General features: G+C 44.9%; 1 protein-coding gene across 10 annotated transcripts in view; it reads left to right on the top strand.

Moving 5' to 3' along the window:
• ADAMTS7 (ADAM metallopeptidase with thrombospondin type 1 motif 7) overlaps positions 1-21330 on the top strand; it is a 142924-nt gene that overhangs the window by 11465 nt on the left and 110129 nt on the right. For 8 of the 10 annotated variants that reach the window (XM_043493480.1, XM_043493474.1, XM_043493473.1 and 5 more), the window contains 6 exons: positions 4918-5116; positions 10104-10300; positions 11716-11799; positions 12731-12855; positions 14212-14361; positions 17476-17619. In XM_043493480.1, coding sequence (XP_043349415.1) covers positions 4918-5116; positions 10104-10300; positions 11716-11799; positions 12731-12855; positions 14212-14361; positions 17476-17619 — 899 coding nt within the window. Of the gene's footprint in view, positions 1-4917; positions 5117-9810; positions 9949-10103; positions 10301-11715; positions 11800-12730; positions 12856-14211; positions 14362-17475; positions 17620-21330 lie in introns of those variants that run through there. The other 2 variants (XM_043493481.1, XM_043493482.1) reach the window with 2 other exon arrangements.

Genomic DNA, 21330 nt, shown 5'->3' on the forward strand with positions numbered 1-21330 from the left:
TCTCCTTGTGATGAAAATGTCCCTTCTGAAGGATATTCTGGGCAGTTATTAGGCAGAGCCCATGATACATGTCCACCTTCCATTATGGAGGGAGACAGAATAAAACGTATTAAGAAACTAATTGAAAGCTCCACAAGGAATAGAGCAGCGTAAGGGACAATGTCCCTGGAGCTCCCATCTCCGCACCCCTGTGACTGTGCCACTTGTGTGTTGTAATGATCTTCCCAGAGACAGCATTAATAGCCCGTGTTTCTGAAAGTCTGCTTGGTACTCCACACTGCCAAGAATGCACCTGGGGCAGTCCTGTTCCTCTCTGAACACTGCACTACAGGAGTGTCAGCACTACGCTTATGGAATTATGGGAACAGCACTTTGCGCTGTCAGCAGAGACAACCATCCCACTTACAGAGCTGAAATCCTCAGAGCATATTCCAGGGGCTGCCGTAACCCTCCCATACACACCTGATGGCTAGCTGTGCTTTACTGCACAGGTGTGGGTGTGTGTCCCCTCCACACATCACAAATACAGCATGAAGGCATCATTCAGCCATAAGATACATCTTGGAAACAATGTAACCTGAAAAATTAATGGCTTCATTCTTAAATTGAAAAGCGAGGTCAGACTGGCAGTGCTAAAAGCTAACCCTCTGGGCCTTCATTCCTTAATGGAGCTGCAGACTGGCACGGGGTCCACTCACTGCAGGTGGCGCCTCCTCCTGGCAGCTCTGGGAAATCTTTCCAGGCCCAAGGTCCGCTTCTGCTGCTCGCTGCATGCCCTGCTGCTACTCTCTCTCTGCGGCCACTCTTGCTCTGGTCCCTGCAGTCTCTTTTCATGACTGGGCGCTCGGACCAGGTCCCTGTCTGTTTCTCCTTTCCATGATACCAAAGTCTCTCCTGCCAAATGGGCTCAGGCAGTCTTCCCGTTCACTGCCCAGCCAGTACCACTTCCTCAGTGGCTGGAGGGGAACCCAGGCCCAACCCCTACTCTGAGTTCCATCTCGGGGGCCTTTTCTTCAGCAGGCAAGGACTGTTCCCTCCTGGACCTTATTACCCTTCCCTAAGCTTCTTCCATACCTTCTGGCTCTCCCCACCCCTCTGGGTTTGCCAGCCTCACAACTCCCTCCTCCCAGGGAGTGACTGCAATCTACTTTCTGCAGCCCCTCTCTGCCATCAGCTCTCTGGCTTTATAGAAGCCCCACCTGTTCTTGCACAGGTGAGCTTCCCCTAATTAGAGTCTTCCTCTCAGCTGTAATTCTCCCAGTTTGCTGCCTAATAGGTTAATTAGCCCATCTTGCCTCCATTAACCCCTTTAGGGCAAGTGTGGGATGGACACCCCAGCACACAGACAAGAAAGAAATCAACCAAGCATCAACTGGAAGATCACATGAACTATCATTAAAGAATACGGCTCATGTGGACAAGAGCCAGAGACCCACGCTGTCCTTGGTGCCCCAGCCTCGGGATTTGCAGTGGAACCCCCGTCTCCTCCATAGGCTAGAACACAATATTAACCCCTACATTTGCCTGATATAGATGGGCCCAGCTGGGAAGCTCTGGTCCAAATACAAACGTCTCCAAAGTTTGGATAATTGATTTTTTATTAGTGTTTGTAGGCCCCAAGGGCAGAAGGCATCAGGCACACACAGAGGTTGTTCTGTTTGCAGGAGGCATCATGGAGGACAGCAATAGTGAAGTTTTGGAATAGCCTTCCAAGGGAAGCAGTGGGGGCAAAAGATCTATCTGGTTTTAAGATTAAACTCGATAAGTTTATGGAGGAGATGGTATGATGAGATAATGTGATTTTGGTAAGTAATTGATCTTTAAATATTCACGGTAAATAGGCTTAATCCCCTGAGATGGGATATTAGATGGATGGGATCTGAGTTACCCAGGAAAGAATTTTCTGTAGTATCTGGCTGGTGAATCTTGCCCATATGCTCAGGGTTTAGCTGATCGCCATATTTGGGGTCGGGAAGGAATTTTCCTCCAGGGCAGATTGGAGAGGCCCTGGAGGTTTTTCGCCTTCCTCTGTAGCATGGGGCACGAGTCACTTAAGGGAGGATTCTCTGTTCCTTGAAGTCTTTAAACCACGATTTGAGGACTTCAATAGCTCAGACATAGGTGAGGTTTTTCGTAGGAGTGGGTGGGTGAGATTCTGTGGCCTGCGCTGTGCAGGAGGTCGGACTAGATGATCAGAATGGTCCCTTCTGACCTTAATATCTATGACTCTATAAATCTATGAATAGACAGGACAAGGAACTAGGTGGTTTGGTGGGGCTGGTGTTAGCAACAGAGAGAAGAGAAGAGACTCCATAAGAAATGAATTTCTGCCCCATGAGCCTGGTTTTCAAAGCTGAAATCAATGGGGGCTGTAGATGCTCAGCATCTGGAAAATTACAGACCCATCATCTTTTCCTTGGAAACCACTGAGTTACCACCACTAATTAAGGCCACAACTGTGCAATTGGATCTATGCAGCTAGACCCTTGTACAAAGCCCATTAAAGACACTGAGGCCTTGCATGTGCATAAGGGCCTGTCTTTGTGAATCCAATTGCAGGATCAGGGCCTAATTTTGGGGGGTAAATCCTGCTCTTCAGTGGTGTGCAGCTCCTGCGGGACTCTGCCAGACCCAGCCTGTGCATGTGAGGTTGGAGCATGTTGGGTTCACTGTGGGATGAAGTAGCAGGAGAAAAAAAAGGAGTGTGAAGAAGTGGCCTACACCAGAGCACCTTTGCATGGCCTGGGGTCATGCTTCAGGCAGCCTGCCTCAGTTTCCCCCTCAAGGGGCTCCTTAAGGAAACTCCACACACCCTTTTTGTCTAGTCACAACATCCCTTCTTGGAGTCTGGATCAGATTAAAATAAACTCAAGGATGAAACTAAGTCCAAACCAAAGTCCATCCATTTAACCCTCATCAGGTCACTACCAGTCCTTTCCTGCCTGTAGTCTCAGTCCCCCATCCCAGGGATCTCCTCTGCGCACTCCTAGCAGTCTCTAATCACCCTCCTTCCAGGCCTTCCTGCCTGGGGCTTGCCTTCCCGCTTTGGCAGGCCACTCCCAGGCCCTACCTGGCTGGAGTCGCAGTGCCAAGTCCTGGACTTTCTGCTGGAGCCAGCCCACTCCTAGCAGTCCCTGCTCTCCCACCGCAGTAGCAACTACCCCTTCACTGCGCTCACCTTCTGCACTTTATAGGGAAACCACCTGATCCATACCCAGATGTGCCTCTTCAGGGTTGGCTGCAGGCTTCCAGCCATTAAGAGGCAGCCACCCTGTAATAAGGAGCCATAAGTGTCCAGAAATTCCCTTTTTCAGTATCTTTGTAACAACAGCAAACAAACAGCATAGAAATAGCTCTGAAAGTCACCGGAGCGAAAGTGAATTGCGTCGTGTCTGTGTATGCCGTGTGGCTGGAAGATTTCCACAGTGTGGAACTAGCCCTCTGGGGAAGAGAGAAGCTAATTGCTCGTAGTCAGGCCTCTTGTAGCATGTGAAACCTGGTGAACTGATGATCATACTTACAAAACGTCTCCTGGAATAAATGGAGAGTCTAATAACAAGATTTATTGTGCCACATTTTAATCTTCCCTCGGTTTTTTCCTGCTTGTGGCATGCAAAAGTAATGAAAATGTCAGATCAAAAGCATAATAAACAAAGCTGAAAACGAATGGGTTATTATGTAAGCATCCTACACAACAATCCACTTCAGACAAGCCAGACAGAGAGCAATGCTACTCCACAGCAATTAATTCAGCTAAGAACCCACAGAGTGCTGTTACAACATGAAGATATGTTCAAATCACATTTCTAGCAGCACTACCCTCTTGCAGCTCAGTGATCATCCACGACTAAGAAACCTACAAACTCCTTCTCCAAAACTCCCCGTTCCTTGGAATGAAACAGATACACAAAGCAAATTCAGAGAGGCTGAAGTCAGGAGAATGGGAGCATTGCCTAATAGTAGTTACTATTGATATCGTTCAATATCACAGATTTGAGACTCAAACACAGAGCCCCATAGCGATCAGCAGTGGGAGAGTTTATTAAACAAATTAAAGCATTAGGATTTCATTTCCTGCCAAAGGAAAGATGCCAGTAGCACCTCCTCGTTGTGCTGTCCGTGCAATTGTTTGGCTCAATGAGTAACTCTGAGTTTCCCAGCTTTGAGTTCCTGCAGTGAACTTGGACTCCTACAGCTTCATGTTCCTCTGCTTCCCTAAAGATGTTCTGATGTGTGAGCATAAGAAGCCAGAGGCTGACACTTTGGCTAAGGGTGGTTAAAACCATGGGTGCTTAGATCGTGTAAATGGGCAGCAGCAACTATCTTGAATCTAGAGGGACACCCTAATAAAAATACTGCAGCGTTCTACAAAAACTACTCAAAATGCTGGAGTAGTACTGTGATAAGATGTAGTACGTTGGTCTGTTACAGAAGAGTAACAGAACTTTTTAAATAAGGGCAGAAGCAAAGAGGATTTTAACATAGGAAGAAAAAGAAGCTTGCAACTTACTTGCACACATAACCTTACTGTTCTCTCGGTGTTTTCTGTGTCTGTTGGTCTTCAGAAGCCTCTGTCTGTCTCCGTCTGTCTCTGTCTAAATCCTTACTGTTATTGAGCACCTCAGCAACAAACAGCCTTGCCCTTTGTTTCTAACTGGAGGCAGTTAAACTTTGCAGTGCATGCATAAGTTTTGTTTTCTGAATCTCAAATCTTGACTAGTGTGTTCTGTCCATGCTGGTTTGTTGTTCTGTGTCTGGGAGCTTATAGTTATCAGCATGGATAAAGAGGCAAAAGCAACATCTTTACAAAGCATCTATTTCTGCATGACAAATTCTGCAAACCCATCCCACTGTAATTGTCTTCACCGTGAGCCAATGCATCATACAAATGACACTGACTTTCTCTCCTCCTCCCAGAGAGGTGTATTTCGGCTTGCAAATGAAGACTATTTCATTGAACCTCTGGCTACAAATAAGCATGAGGATGGTACAGCCCGTTCTCATAGGATCTATAAACGTCATGCTCCAAAATATGAGGAAGAAGAGTCGATAGTGGAATCCAGCAGAAAGCGAGACAGGAAACAGCCCGATACCTTGGGAACATGTGGAGTCCAAGGTATTTTATCTCCTTTATTGCAGTTTCATAGTGAGTCAAAAGCAGCTAAAGGATAACTGATTTTAATAATAGGACAATGAAAGATAAACACTTGGGGCCCCATCCTGCTAGGTGCTGAAGGCCTTTGATATCAAAGCTCAGCGATCTACCTCCTGTGCTAAAGCATTCAGCATCCTCACACACAACTCTGCCTGCAAGAGGGATAGAAATTGAACATTAATTTGATGCTAAATCATACTGAAGTTTGGGGTTTTATTCCTGGAATGTATTGTACTGCAGGTCAAGTGTACCAACTAGCAGTAGGCTGGCTAAAACGAAAGCTCTTAGGTCATCCAGAATATTTCCAGCAAAGACATACCCCAACTGCAAGTGCATTTATGCCCCAAAAGGGACAGAGTCAGAGCCTTCACCAAGTCTACTATTGCAAGACAAGTTTTGAAGTGGAAGATGCTCAGGTACTACAATGAGGGTAGCACAATGAAACTCTAGGATAAATAGATGTATCAATAGCTTGACAGCTATTTTCAAAGAGAGTGCCAAGTTTCCAGAATTGTAGACAAACATTATTTCCACAGACATTTGTATTATGGAAGGGCTGACCGCTTTTCAAATTGCCGGTCATGAGTGGGTGACAGCTGCTAAGGAATTTGCTTGTACGGCACCAGGCAATCATTTTGTGGCATTCATAATTTGAGTCCCACAAGTAACAAGGGTTACGCTGGAGGGCAGCATTTTTATTGTCACATGGCAAGAGTTCTGCATTTGCTACATCTTCTCACATGCATGTGCTCAGTCACTGCAGCCCTAAACCACAAGCCACTGATTGCCATGTTTTTCTTTTACTCCGACGTGAACTTTCTGCTTTGTGATGACTGTTTGTTTTCTTGCAAATATCAGTTTGTTGTGACTTAGCAGCTGGTTGGACTTTCAGAGTGAAATAGTGGCTCCACTGAAGTCAAATTCTTCCAGAGCAGTGGGCTTCCTACATTCTTTCGGAATTTAGGTGGGGATTATTTGATCTAGAATAACTGATCCAAAAGAGGAGAGACATGAAGACTGAAATCGGCAGTATTCCTTTCCAAGAAAATAGCATGCCTGGAAAGATCAGTGGCCCCCTCCATAAATTTCAGCTTTTAAGGCCATCAGGGGCCATTATAGTCACCTAGTCAGACTTCCTGAATAGCACATGCCACCCAGTTCCACCCAGCTATTCCCAATATCAAGCCCACACCTTGTGGTTGAGCTAGAAAATACCTTTTAGAAAGACATCCAATCTAGATTTAAAGACTTTAAGTGATGGCGAATCTACCACATCTCTTGGTAAACTGTCCCAACAGTCCATTATCCTCACTGTTAAAATTTTGCTCCTTAACTGTAGCCTGAATTTATCTAGCTTCACCCCCAGCCACTGGAGTTTGTTATGCCTTTGTCTGCTTGATTAAACAGCCCTCTACTGTCAGGCATTCTCCCCACATAAGTACTAACACACCATGATCACTATAGCATCACTCAATAGTTTCCAAATTACATTTTGTACCTCAAACATTGATGGTACTATTGGACAGGAACTAGAGCAGATTCGATTTTCAGGCTTGGGAGTGAACCTGTGCCAGCCTCAGAGAAGGATACCTGTGTCTAGTCTCTTATGAAATTCTGAGGCTTTTCACAAAGATGCTACCACTCTCTTTAGAGGTAAAGGATAGCCCAATGATAAGAGCAGTGGCCTGGGGACTGAGAGACCCATATTCAGTTCCCTGCTCTGCCACAGATATCTTGAATGGCCTCGGGGAAGTCATTTATTTCACTTTATCTCATCTTCCCATCTATGAAATAGCATTTTCCTACCTAACAGGGGTGTTCTGAGGATAAATACATTAAAGATTGTGAAATGCTCAGTTACTGTGATAATGAGGAGCTGTGTAAGTATTTTAGACAGACTTCTCAATTGCCAGGGCAGGAAGCAAATGGTACATTATCTACCTTGTGTGCCAAGGCAGAAAGGTTTAAATGCACAGTTCCTTGGTTACGAGCTCCTTTGGAAAATTTGTAGATAGATGCAGAACAGGTGAGACCCTCCACAGCTGGTCCAACAGCCCAAATCTTCTCAGCACTTGCTGCCACAGAAAGTATCATCAGCACAATCACGCGTCCTTCCGACAATGAAGGAGACAGAAAAGGGTTGGTTAAGAATATTGGCTAATATTCTTCACATCCTCACTGTGGCTTCTCTGCGGCTGTGAGGCATAGTAGAATTCCTTCCCAGGTGAAGTAGGGTGGATGGTACGGAGCACCACTGGACAGGAGCTGCATTTTGTTCCCTGTGCAAGGTACACTAGATAGCTGAGGAGCAGTAAATCTGTATGTGATGTGTAACTCTAAGACACTATGAACATACTTTGAACATATTGTGGGCTTGATGCAGGAATCACTGGGTGAAATTCTATAGCCTGTACCATGTGGAGGATGAGACTAGATAATTCATAGATTTAAAGGTCAAAAAAGTCTACTATGATCATCTAGTCCAGAGGTCCCCAATCTGTGGGGACTGCCCCCCCCAGGGGGGCATGGAGGAATGTTCGGGGGGGGCATGGCTAGGGCCTGGGCCAGCCCCCACAGGGGAGGGGTGGGGAGCGAGTGCCACCCGGCTCCGCTCCTGGCCCCAGCCCCAGCCGTTGGCCCCACTCTCAAGGCTCTGCTCCTGGCCATGGCTGCCGGCTCCATGCCTGGGACCCCAACTGCTGGTCAAGGCCCCTGGATGAGGCTCTGCTCCTGCCCCCAGCTCTGGCCCCAGCCTCAGCCCCTTTCCCCCTGTCTGCGTCCCCCCATCCGAGAGTCATGGCCCTACTCCTGGCCCCGGCTCTGGGGAGGCAGGGGCGTGAGGTAAAAAGTTTGGGGACCACTGCTGTAGTTTGACCTGCATAACATAGGCCAGAAGACCTCACCCTGTGACTCCTGCTTCCAGGAATCCTTTCCTTCGGGTTGATCTAGAGCACATCTGTTAGAACTCTGGGTAGTCTGGAAGCTTGTATCTTGCTTCAGCGGAAGTTGGCCCAATAATATTACCTCCCCCACCTTGTCTGTCTCATATCCTGGGGCCAACACAGCTACAACACCACTACAAACAGCCTTTCAGAAACTCATTCAAGACTTGATTTAAAGTATTCAGATGATGGACAATCCACCCCATATCTAGGGAAAGGTGTTCCAGTGGTTAGTTACTCTCACTCTTAAAAAGTTGCACCTAGGACTGAATTGGCCTAGCTTCAGCCCCCTGCCATTGAACCTGGTTTACTCTTGTCTGATAGATTGAAGAGGTCTCTATGTCAGAAGTCATTCCCCATGTAGGTATTTGTATACTGTGATCAAGTCATCTCTTAGCCTTCTTTTTGTTAAGGTAAATAAATTGAGCATCTTTAGTCTGTCATTACAAGCAAATGATCCCTTTTGGCCTTAAAAATCTATTAATTTATTATAATGAATGAGTGACTCCCCTGGGGCCTCGTTTGGCCAGAGGATGATGCATGTCAATTTCCACTAGCATACAGACTAGTAATTTAGTCCCAATCATACTATGGAAAAGAACATATAGAAAATCTGTAGGATTTCCATTATTCTGGTCCTTCCACTTTGGATTATTAAAGGGGCTGATTTTATTTATAAAACAATACCCAGCAAGGAATGGTACATTCACCACATATGCTGTTTTCTGCCAATGCATCCTGCTGCATTCAGTGAACATACATGTACAGCAGGGTGAGTATTTAAGATGGTGTTTGCAGTTATAATTATATACACACGTCCTTTGGTGTCCAGAACTCTGTTTTCCCAGTTGCACCACATCATAAGGCCCACATAAGTCAAAGCTTTACAGCAAAGACTGCAACAAAAATGAGTTCTAAGTAAGTTATTTTCATTAAACTTCCATGAGGATATCTTAGCACTGGAGACTTCTCCAATTATCCGGATATTTGGGATTCTTTAGGACTAGAGGGCAAATTTTCTCTCATTATTTAAAGCACAATGCAGACTGTAAATATGTACAAGTTTATTGTTAATGAAGTAATCCTGACCCATTCCAGCCTGAACATAAAAGCAATTCTAGCTCTTTATGATGCGGTTAGTAAAGCTCTTATTTAGCCTGTGATTGACCCTGACAGGGGGGCAGCATCACAGGAGAACTCTCCACATGAGACTGCCCAGTTTTTCTATGTAATTAGGCCCATTCAAGCTTCCCTTCAGCATCATGCCATCTTTTCCCCTGTTTTTTTGCATGAACGCTCTTGCTGTCTCTCCCCAGGGTGGAACGCCTGGTGGCAGGCCCAGGGGATTCTCAGGGGAATTCCATCTCCTGTGCAGCCCTGCAAAGCCTGAAGTTAGGTCTTGGTGGCATTTCTAGCTTGGTCAGGACCCTTGGAGACCTTTAGGATTTGGTGTGAGCCATCAGTCCAGTTTATGGGGCAGTGAATTCATTGTATTAGGGAGCTGTGGTCCCCTGGCAGAACCTCCTGTACTGCATGGGTGAAAACGGCTCGGATTGTTCAGCCACTAGTATTATTTATCTATCATGTATGTGCCCAGACACTCCTTGAGGGTTGCATAATAAATTGGTATATAAATAAAAATATTAATAACTGTGCAATGTAGGTTTCCCATTGCTGTTTGAGTTTCTCCATGACCTGCGTGCAATATTCCAGGGCAGAGTTCCAGTAAAAGAACTTGAGCCAAACCCACATTTGGATTTCTCTCCAATACGCTAATGCCACCAAGCAACGGAAAGAGTTCAGAGGCCTTTCTTCTAAGTGGTCTTTTGAACATGTGGCTCGACAGAGTAGGTGAGAGTGAGTTAATGGTCTATCAGTCAATGGTCTGTGTCTTGAGAGCTCTAGTGGCTTGAACGGAATTAATTCTTTTTTTTAAAAAAAATCCTCTTATATTCCACCAAGCTTTCAGCCGTTATCGAAAGCCCCTTCCCTTCTCCATTCTTCAGATACTCCGCAAAGCCTGGAGACGCCTGAGAAACGGAGAGAGAGATGGGAACAGAAACAGCAGAGGAAGCGAAGAATAAAGCCGCGCTCCATCAGCAAGGAGAAGTGGGTGGAGACCTTGGTGGTAGCGGACACCAAGATGGTGGAGTATCATGGAAGTGAAAATATAGAAAAGTACGTGCTGACCGTAATGAACATGGTGAGTGCTGGGTTCTATGACTGTGAAATCCACTGGTGTCCTTGGAGGCCTAAATATAACCCATACAGGTCAGTGGCATATATACAGGTCATTTGCATTTCCAGAGTTCAGCCCTTTCCAGTCATGCCACTTGCTTGTGCAGGGGAGGAAGGCTGTGGCTAACGCTCCCTTACTCCCCCATGCACACATGTAAGGCAACTGACAGTTCTCTGCTTGATAAATACATGGAAAGTCATAGCCTGCCCTCATTTTGGGCATGATCCTAAGCAACTGGAGTCAATGCAAAGATTCCCATTGACTTTGGATCAAGACCTTCGTGCCCACGACTCCTGATGTTTCCAGTGTGAGTTCCACATGTCACACAGGAGCTGCAGAGAAGATGCAGTCATGTTTAGCAACCTCATCTAGAAACAGCTTCCTGCAGCCCACCAAATAATGCTCTGAGCTGGGGTCAGCTGACCCAGGACCAAGTGGAATACTATCTTGGCTAGCATTGGATATGTGAATGGCTTTCTAAGGAATGTGTCATTGCAAACAGTTAAAGGGAAAGAGGCAAGTAAAGCAGCCAGTAATAGGTGATGAAAAACCCTGGCACAGAACTAGGAGAGTGTATGTTATGTGCTAAAAGAAAAGGAGTACTTGTGGCACCTTAGAGACTAACAAATTTATGTTATGTTATGTGCTGTAAGGGCTGTAATACAAGTCAAATGCAGGCTTGAAAAGTTAATTACAGTAATTGCATTCATATGCTTCAACAGCAAACATTGATGCTTAATCTTTCGGAGCTCAGAGACTCATTTAATTGGAAGGTAGGTGGCATCTTGGGTTAATGAGCTAGCCCTTCACCTCCAGAGACCCACATTCAGTTTTGTCTGAGGTCACAAGTGAAATGAACTTAGTGATCTCAGTCTAGTCACCTGGTGGTATTTGCTCATATCATAAAACCACCAGGCAGTTTAGCATAATTTGGCCCAATTAGCCTGTTCCTCTTTTGGGACTGAAGTAACACAGTTTTGGATGTGGCTAGTGGTTCCAGCAGAAGATGGTGGGGCATCACTACTGATGGAGCAAATGGTGCTGCACCCAAGTTGGAACAGTTCCCCTTGAGAAACCATATACAGTCATTACACAGTGTAAGCACACTCCCACACACGTTTTTGGTTGAAATTCACAGCTCTAATGATTTCTAGTAGCGATTTGGGCATGTCATTAATGTTTAGGTCCAGCTCTGGGTCTGAACTTCCCTGGAGTTGGACCCATTCCTGATTCTAAGGAACTTCTGATTTGGGGCTACACTATCCAACAGTGTCTTTTAGGACCATGTTTCTCTAGCCAATGTGTTTGCCATGAGTATTGCAAGCAGAGTGTTTGCTTTCTCCTGCCCATTATTTCATTGGCTGTTTATATTTCTGCAGGTGGCAGGTATATTCCATGATGCCAGCATTGGAAACCCTATCAACATTGCAATAGTTCGTCTTATTCTGTTAGAAGATGATGAGGTAAAAAGAAAACAACATGACTAATATTTTTGGTCCATTTCCATCTTGGCAGCTCAGTATGCATCTGTATGGTCAGTTGAGAACTGGCCATGAAAGCCCATAAACTCTCACTTTCATCTCAAGTGCATGTCCAGAAAGATCTTGCACAGAATAAACACAGACACTAGAGACTTGATGCAGTGACTGCTGCATGGGTGGGAATCTCTTGGAAGCCAGCAGGAGTTTCACAGGCAGAGATTCTGTAGAAGCTGGCCCTTATATTGAGAAGTAGCCACGTATTCAGTAGTTCATAAAGGATTTCCAACAAAATACAGGCATCATCCTCCCCATCCAGCAACCTACGGGAACTAGCCCTACTGCCTATTGGACACGCTGTTTTGCTCTTGGCAGCATTTCCATTAAAATTAGGGACGGGCTGGCTCCACTCTGGCAGAGAGATGACTGTGAGTTAGGGTGTTTCCCAGCAGATGTTGTAGTCTTCTCTCTAGTTTCCAGAATTGGCTTAGTCCCATAGGAGCATCCCAGCTAGCAGCACTATATGAATGATGTGAAATGCTGGTTGTTTGTGCTTCCCAGCTGCAGTTATCATTCTCAGCTAAGCCTGAAGCTGCTCAGCTGTTTGATCTGTTTCCCCCAGCTGCGTCCTTGTAAAAGATTCAGCAGCCTAATGGGAATATTTTCCTGCAGGTTTTTTTTTACTCCCTTCACTAGTCTGTCTAACATTTCCACGTGATCATAGTCAAATGACAGTAAAAAAGGGGTGGATTCTGAGCTCAACTATGTGGTGTAAATCTGGAGTAATTCCATCTAAGTCAGTGTAGTTACTTCCAATCTGAATTTGGTGTAACTGAGATCAGAATCTGCCCCAGTGTCTCTAAGTGACAAAAAGGACAACACTGTGACAGCAGACTTTTCTTTCTTATGTTGGCAGGAGGATTTGAAAATCACCCACCATGCGGACAACACCTTGAAAAGTTTTTGCAAATGGCAGAAAAGCATCAATGTGAAAGGAGATGCACACCCATTGCATCATGATGTAGCTGTCTTGCTCACCAGGTATCCTGCTTTCTGCTTGTGCTAGCTCTCTGGTTTCAGCAATTTACCAAGTAGTTAGAAATACCTAAAAAGCTGGGAGATAGAGAAAGACACTAGGATCTAATGTGTGAGAGAAAGAGGAGGCTATTTAAATTCCATTTTCCTTATGTGGGCCCTTTTTTGACACTTTGACACTAGAGATGCAACCTGCTGTTTTGAGATTAGCCTATTCCCAAGATTGGCACTAGCCTCAGAGTTCAGATCCAAATCTGGAATATGGATTCAAATTTACCAGCATCTGGGGCTATTAAAATGCAAGGTTTTGGTTTGACCCCATCTCCAGTTTCCTGACCCCCACAGGGGATGTTCACTTGTATAAACTTGCCATTTTGTCTTATGGATTTGTCAAAGAGCATCAGGGAGCGTGCCTAATTCCCAGTGAAATCCTGTGGGATTTTGGCACTTGGATTCTTTAGGCTTCTTTGAGGATCCCAGCCCAAGTGTGTTTTCCTTATGGGTAAGGGGTACAGTCTGCTGGCTTTAAGCCACTGCAGTCTGGTGTTTGGTGATATCAAGTCGTTTCAGTAACTCCCAATACATTCAGATGCATGGTATCTCCCACAACACCCTCATTTTCTCCAGGAGATTTACTTTGCAATAGAAATAAGACACTGTAGGGCAGTACATGCCTGTGGGGTTATTGTTACTGTTCTTCTTGGGTGGCTGTAGTCACTTTGCCATAGCTACCTGGGGCTGAGGTAATCCCCCAAGAAATGCACTGGCCTGTTGTGTCCCATTGCTTAATTATTCCCAGCCCCAGCTGTACTTTTAAAGTGGAATTAATGGAACCAAGCTGCTTTTGATTTTAAATTAACGAGGGTCCTTAGTAAGCTGGGCTCCTGGGAGAGCAAATGGAAAAAGAGGGTCATAAATCTGTTACATTCAGATGCATCCACTCTTTGTTTCTGTTTAAACAGTTAATATGTTGTCACCTTTTATATACACACTATATATGTTACAGCTGGGTTAGCTAGATACTATGCCATGTCACAGGATGGAACCCCAGCACCCAATCAGCCAGAGGCTGCAGATATAATCGCACTGTGCAATTGTATCCATCAAGTACACAGCACAGAGAGCCTACTGTATGGAAGTGAGACCAGAGTCCCTTCTACTTACGGAGACGTTTACCATCCCCTACTCAATACAAACCTTGCAACATTCGGAGTTCCCCTTTCAATCTAATTGCTGATCCCACTGCAGAGTTTTCAGACAATAGTTTTGCTCAGTTTTATTTTGACACTTTGGAAGATGCTATGATTTAAACAACTGGTTTGTCCTGTGTGTGTGTTTTGTTTTTCCCCCTGAATGTAAAAGGAAAGACATCTGTGCTGCAATGAACAGGCCTTGTGAGACTCTGGGTCTCTCTCACGTGTCAGGAATGTGTCAGCCTCACAGAAGCTGTAATATAAATGAGGATACAGGACTTCCCCTGGCTTTCACCGTGGCACATGAACTCGGACACAGGTACTTAGGGATTTGTTTAATTTCTTTCATGACCCGTCTCCTGGAAAGATACACTATTCAGCTCTTACTTTAAAAAGTGCAGGTGGTACACAAAGTGGGAAAATATCCATCTGTACTCATAGAATATCATTGAATATCAGGGTTGGAAGGGACCTCGGGAAGTCATCTAGTCCCACCCCCTGCTCAACCTTGCCTTACTCAGGCAAAACTCCCTCTGAAGTCTGTGGAAGTTTTGAGTTTACCCTGAGGATTTTGCTCAGAGAGTTTCATTTTTAGAACTTTATTATTTTCTGAGTTTAAACTGTCTCTGCACTCTCCCAAGAGACCCAGCGCCATTACATTCATATGTCAAGTCCAGTCTGACTGAACTCTGACTTCAAGGAAGCTGAATAGTGTTCTGTAGATGTGCTGGCCCAAGATCAAACCAGAATTCGTGAAATGTTTTGAACAAGGCTTTTTAATTAGGAATTCTTCAAATTTAGTTTATTTAGAGAATTGGTGACAAATGTTTGGTTTGTTCTCCCAACCTGTTTAATGCAATTAACCTTTGGAAAGGTCTTTTAAATATCAGATTAATACAGCTCCAGGAAACCATTATATATTTTAAATGTTAATTTCATCTCATATTGTGTATATCACATTTCTGTGGGTAAGTATAGATTATCTGAAGTTTAATTAAATCAGTTTTGTTCAATAGTCTCATCTTTTCCTTGTTTGAGTTTGAAATAAGAAAGGCTACTTCAAAATTCTTTTATATTTACATAAAAATATATACCTTAAAGAAAGTACCATGTATTGATATATTCACTGACTTGCTCTAAACTTTGGATTCATTGATCCATTAATTAAATGTTTGCTTTACATTTTCCCCTTCTACGTCCCCCATTGGGTTTGATATCAGCTATACCACATAGATCCTCTTCTTTTCAGGCAGTATTTCTTCCACATTATTTCAATTACATTTTTAGCAAATGCCTCAGAAATATACAGAAGTGAATAATGTGTCAAAATGGCAACTTACAGACAGCCTAGACAGCTGTAGTAAACCACAGCCTTTAAATTAAGTAACACCATTTACTGCATGCTTTGTTGTCCCTGTCAGCACCTGGATTCATTGTCTTTTATATCAGTTGCCCCCGGGAGCTTTCCAGATTAGATGTAGTTACTGCTGACAGTGTGTAATAAATACATTTCTAAGTCCATGCATTTCAATGTGTGGGAAAGCAACAATATAGGGAATTATTAAGCTTGGCGGCTGTGCATTTGCAAAAGCACAAAATGAACCATTTGTGGGAACAAGGAGCTAGGCAGTGACTCCCCAAGGTTCAGACTGTGAACAGCATGTTCCTGTACGCCAGTGTATGCAGTGATTATATGAGACAAATATTTGTTCATAGAGAACAAATTGGAAACAAGCTAATTTTCATCATCCTCTTCAGGCAGTTGGGCTTAGTCAATCATTCTTGCACTGAGTTCTCTGGGCCACATTCTGATCTCACTTGCCCTGGATTTAGGCCAATGACTTCAGCGGAAATACTCCAGACTTACACCAGTGTGAGAGGAGCAGCAGGCCTCTGGATTGGAAAGACATAGAGTAACTATGGAGAGGAGATTATGAGGCTATATCCCTTTCATTTTTGTTTGTGGGCAAAATTTTCAAAACCACCTGAGTGACTTACAGTGGGGCTTGGTGCTTTGGAAAATTGTACCCTGTACATTTTGGGTTTTACATACATCAGACAATAACTCACAGGGCCAATTTTAAATGTGTGCCATCACTTGGGACTCCACACTGTGAGAGCTTTGCAGTCTTGCCAGTGTTGACTCACCGCCTCACTGAAAAAAAAGAGCTGCAAGTATCTGCTTGAATTTTATCCAACTTTGCTTAGTCTGCACTCAGTGCCCTTTGTGCATTCACTTCTCAGGATCATTTGTGCAAGCACGTTTTACTGGCTGCAATATTCATGGAAAGTGCACTGCAAAGTTGAATGCACGAGTAGTTGTGGAAACCAAATATTAAATTCATACTTGTGGCTGTAGCGTGCTTGCCCAATCAAGAAACAATAGCATGTGACTTATCTGACCAATTATAACTACCCAAATATAGCTCTAATACAGCAAGAATTAAATACTTTCTGTGGGATTAAAAAAATAATCACATGAAAGTGCATCAAATTTCAAACAAGTAAATCTGAGGAAATTGCCAACTGCTCTCAAGTATTGTGCGATCAGAAAAAGAGGCTAATTGAATGCTACATCATCTGTTGCGTATTATCCACTCAGCTCTGCTTATTGTATGTGCTGTCCTGGTCTCCACCCTGCCCTCTCTCGACAGGCAGCAAACCCATCCCATGTCCACCTCTCCACTTCCAGCACTGAAACTCAAAATTGCCTAGGGAGGTTGTGGAATCTCCACCATTGGGGGTTTTTAAGAGCAGGTTGGACAAACCCCTGTCAGGGATGGTTTAGATAATACTTAGTCCTGCGATGAGTGTAGGGGACTGGACTAGATGATCTCTCAAGGTCCCTTCCAGTTCTATGATTCTATGTCTCCATGCCCTGCTGCAGACCCTGCATAAAGTGCTGTAACTGGAGGGATTCCCCACATTATCCAGCTACCCACTTCCCTTCACATATTGATTAGTTATTGGTATTACAGCAGTGCATGAAGGCCCTCATTGTGACTGGAGCCCCATTGCTCTGGGCACTGTCTATACACCCATGAGTCCCTACCTCACAGAGCTCACAATCTAAATAGACAAGGCAGAGAGAGGACGTAGCTTGCCCAGGTCACACAGTGGATCAGTGACAGAGCCAGAAATAGATCACAGGTCTCCTGGTCCCCAGTCCAGGGTTTAGTCCATTGAATCAGCTGGGTTCACATTGACAGTGATGTAACTTCTATTGCATTGGACCTGGCTTATTTAAAGTTGACGACGAGGTAAAATCTCTGTACAGAACAGTGGTGTGTTAAGAACAGAGTAACTGGAAGAAACTGTCATAGGTCTTTGTAATGAAAGGCTTGATGTGAATGTGCTAGAAAGCAAAGCACCTGTGCTGTTGTATCCAAGCATGCGGCTCACCTCTCCTTTGTGGGACTGTGCTCTTACACAGTTTTGGGATTCAGCATGATGGAAGCGGCAATGACTGTGAGCCAGTTGGGAAAAGACCTTTCATCATGTCTCCACAGCTCCTGTATGACACCTCTCCACTCACCTGGTCCCGCTGCAGCAGGGAGTACGTCACACGATTCCTCGAGTAAGTTCCCCACCCTCTCTCCTTACCTTCCTTCAATATCTGTGCTAATATCAGGGCTCCTCAGTCAGTCAGGAGTCGGGTGCCATAGTCAGAGGGGTCCTGGATGAAATGGTGAGCTGGACTCAGAGTAGCAGGTGCAGAACACATCTGATTGCTACTGACTGGCCGCCTTAAGCATGGGCTTGGAGTGGCTGGGCTGCCTAGTCATTGGTAGGAAGTTCAAGGACTTGAGAGTGGAAGGAGAACAAGCCTTATGTAGGGGTGAGGTGGGAATGGGAGTGGGGGTGGAGGTGGGTTTGCCCCCGAGGAAGAATTTTCTGGAGGAACAACAGGGCTGAATTGTGAATGGACTTGGGGCCTGTGTAGCCTTGATCCATCCATAGCAAGACCAACACTACATCAAGACTTGGCAAGGACACAGGGCCTTCAGAGTTGGCTTATCTCATCTACTGATCTCTCATGTTTAACATTCTTGGGATGCATTTTTAATCTTCATTGTGCTGTATTTTCAGTGCCTTAAAAAGGGAGGGGCAAGCCCTTTGTTAATGGAGGAAAGGCTCACTCTTTTTTCACTCGAGCTTCTGGAGATAACTCCTCAGCCTCTCCTGTAAATGGGATTTTGACTTCTTTCAGAAGTGCTTTTCACTGAAATGCAGCTTGAAAGGGCTTTCAGGTGTGGGTCATGCAGAAAGGACCATTCAACAATGAGCTACAGATGTTCTTGATATTGGCATATCAAGGCAGAGAATGGGACAGAGGGCTGGGACCTTTTGTAATTAGCAACCAATGTTTCTGTTATTCTAGAACATGCATCATTTGAATCATTTCCTTTGTCTTCAGCAAATGTTGGTGCCCGACGTGCTCTCTGTCCCAGTGTTATGACAAATTATTGAGATTTTTATACGGGGCCAATTTGCTGACATGACTATAAAGCAATCTATATAATGAGATCTGAGTGCAGGAACTGGGGGTGAGTGGAAATGTGCAACCTCATTCTTCCCTCATTTATCGTTCATGAGCCCTCGTGTGTCCAGACTCCAGATCACTGGTATCTAATTTTGACAGCTGACAGGGAACCATTTGGGGAGTTGAAAGGAATTTGCTTTTGGACAGCACCTTTCATAGTCAATGTATTCCCAAGGGGCCTTCCCAAATAGGGAGTTAGATGACGGGACTTGGGCATTGTGGAGACAAACGGAGCAAAAATCGGGGCCCAGTTCTCTGAATTGCTGGTCCCCACCTTGACATACAGTCAGCTGCCCTTCATTCCCACTGGATCTCAGCATCTTGCCGAATCAGGCCCTACGTGAATGACAGTACAGTCACAGGAGTGACCACTGGAGCCCTTTATGGAGAGGGGGCGCTCTGGATGGGATGCTCACAGTGAAATCCGGCCCCATTGAAATCAATGGGAATTTTGCCGCACTGTAGGGTTACTCCTCTCTCTTGCTGAAAAGAGCACTGTCGCAATGCCACCGGTCTCCTTTCTAAACAATGTCCTATTTTCTTTCCCACTGCAGCACACACACAGTGACGGCCATCCAGCTAACCGGTGTCCGCTCACTCTCAGGTTCCGGAGCTGTGTAAAACTTCAGTTCCAGTCTGTTCTACATTTCATTGCCTCATGCCACTGACTGTTAATCCCAATTGCTAATGCACATTTAAATCACACGCAGCTTTCTGGATCACACGTCCTTCTATCCTGTCATATAAACACGTGACATTATGCTGTATCTTACACAAAAAGACCCAGAGCACTATAAAATAAGAGACGTTCTTTTGAATGGTTTCAGAGTAGCAGCCGTGTTAGTCTGTATTCGCAAAAAGAAAAGGAGGACTTGTGGCACCTTAGAGACTAACAAATTTATTAGAGCATAAACTTTCGTCCGATGAAGTGAGCTGTAGCTCACGAAAGCTTATGCTCTAATAAATTTGTTAGTCTCTAAGGTGCCACAAGTACTCCTGTTCTTTTGAATGTGTGTGTTCGATTGTTGCATTCAGTATAGATCCTTAAGACCTGTCCAATTTTCTCTGTTTAATTACCAGTCGGGATACTCACAAGTGCAGCACATGTGCATGCTCAGAAATACTGGTTCTGCTCTCACTCATGCCAGTGTCCCCTCATTTACACCAGTGCAAGTGAGAGGAGAACCTGCCAGAGCATTTTAACCAATTCCGCCATAGGAAGACATTGTGGCACCTGTGCTTTAGTTCATGTCATTTTTACATCACACTGAACTTAACAACTGGAAGAGTAGGAATGTAGCCACTCTGTAGACCCTGCTCCCCACCCCTGCACAATATAAGCAGCAGCAGAGTGCAAGGGAAAAAGGGGACATCTCAGTCTGAAACGTTCCACCCCCCTCCGGCCTCGCACTGGCACCCAGGGTGGGCCAGACAAGCACTACACATAAGAGTGCTTGTGATCTCTTCTTTTCTACTGCTCAGGCACTCCCAGCACCACTGCAAACATGACTTGAGAAAACACAGGCACTGGCTTGTGCCAGTTGCCTTTTTCATGCTCTTGAGACCTGGTATTCTCATAGCAAAGCTTTACCTTGCTTTACCCTCTGCTCTGCACCAAGTGACTTTCCAAGGCAAACTAATTCTGTTGGTCTCTGGGCAGGAGGTATTCCATGCTGTAGCTAGGCTGACACACATTCTTTTGTACAGCTGTTTATTTTTAGCACCACACTGCTGATTCTTCAGTTTGTTATTGGGTTCTTAAGACTGGTGCCTAGAGATTTACATCCATCAGTGAGTGCCTGGCATTGCAGGGACATTCCGCTTCATTATTGCAGGGAAAAGGATTAGGGGGCCTTCAAGAAGCAATGATAGGGAAATTGCAGCTGCATGCTCATCTGCAAGGAACTGAGCAGCCAGGCAGAAGGCCTAGCTATGGGCATGGTGTGCAGGTTGGCTGTGTGACTGATCCCGCATCGCAGGTACTCAGCTCTAAATGACAGCCAACAGCTTAAATACACAGCCTTGTCCCTCAGGTAGTGTAAGCTGGTGTAGATCTATGACTTCAATGGAGCTATGCTGACTTTCACCAGCTACTGATCTGGCCTTCTATTTTTAACCTTCACTTTAGAATAGGAATTTCCTGATCACCATAACCTTGAGCTGCACTTAGTGTCCCAAGAAAGAAAAGGATCATCTGGATGCATTTCCAGTTAATTTCTGTCTCTCTCCTCCCCCAAGAAGGGCAGCTCTTCCTTCAAGGGGAGAGAACACTTCAGCAAAAGTATTTCATTGTCTGTGACATCCCTCAGGCCAGGGAAAGGGGATGGTGTGAGCACAGAAATGTCTGTGTTGTTAAAATAATGTTGGCAGGAAAGTAGGGAGGTATAAGCCAAGGAATTAGACCCTCATGACCCGGGCTTGCTAGATGTGCCTGGAACAGTCTTTGCATTGAAAATTGCACTATTCAGTTTTGTATAAAAGAGAGAAAGAAATCAAAAAAAGATTTGAACATGTGAAAACAATTCGTATATTAAATGGAGAGCTGCCCTGGGCGTGCATCCACGTGAATCTGCATGTCTGACTCGGAAGCCTCCGGGCCTGAATATGTGAGGGGCTGAACACTATCAATTCACAGGAAGATCAGCCGCACTCAGCTGGCTGAAGTCCCAAAGACCAGAGATGGCCTCTCCCTAGCGACTCTTCCTCCTTCCTCATTATGACTAGATTTTTTTTTAAGTGACCAGC

The sequence above is a fragment of the Dermochelys coriacea genome, chromosome 10, assembly GCF_009764565.3.
Source record: "Dermochelys coriacea isolate rDerCor1 chromosome 10, rDerCor1.pri.v4, whole genome shotgun sequence".
Taxonomy (NCBI): Eukaryota; Metazoa; Chordata; order Testudines; family Dermochelyidae; genus Dermochelys; species Dermochelys coriacea.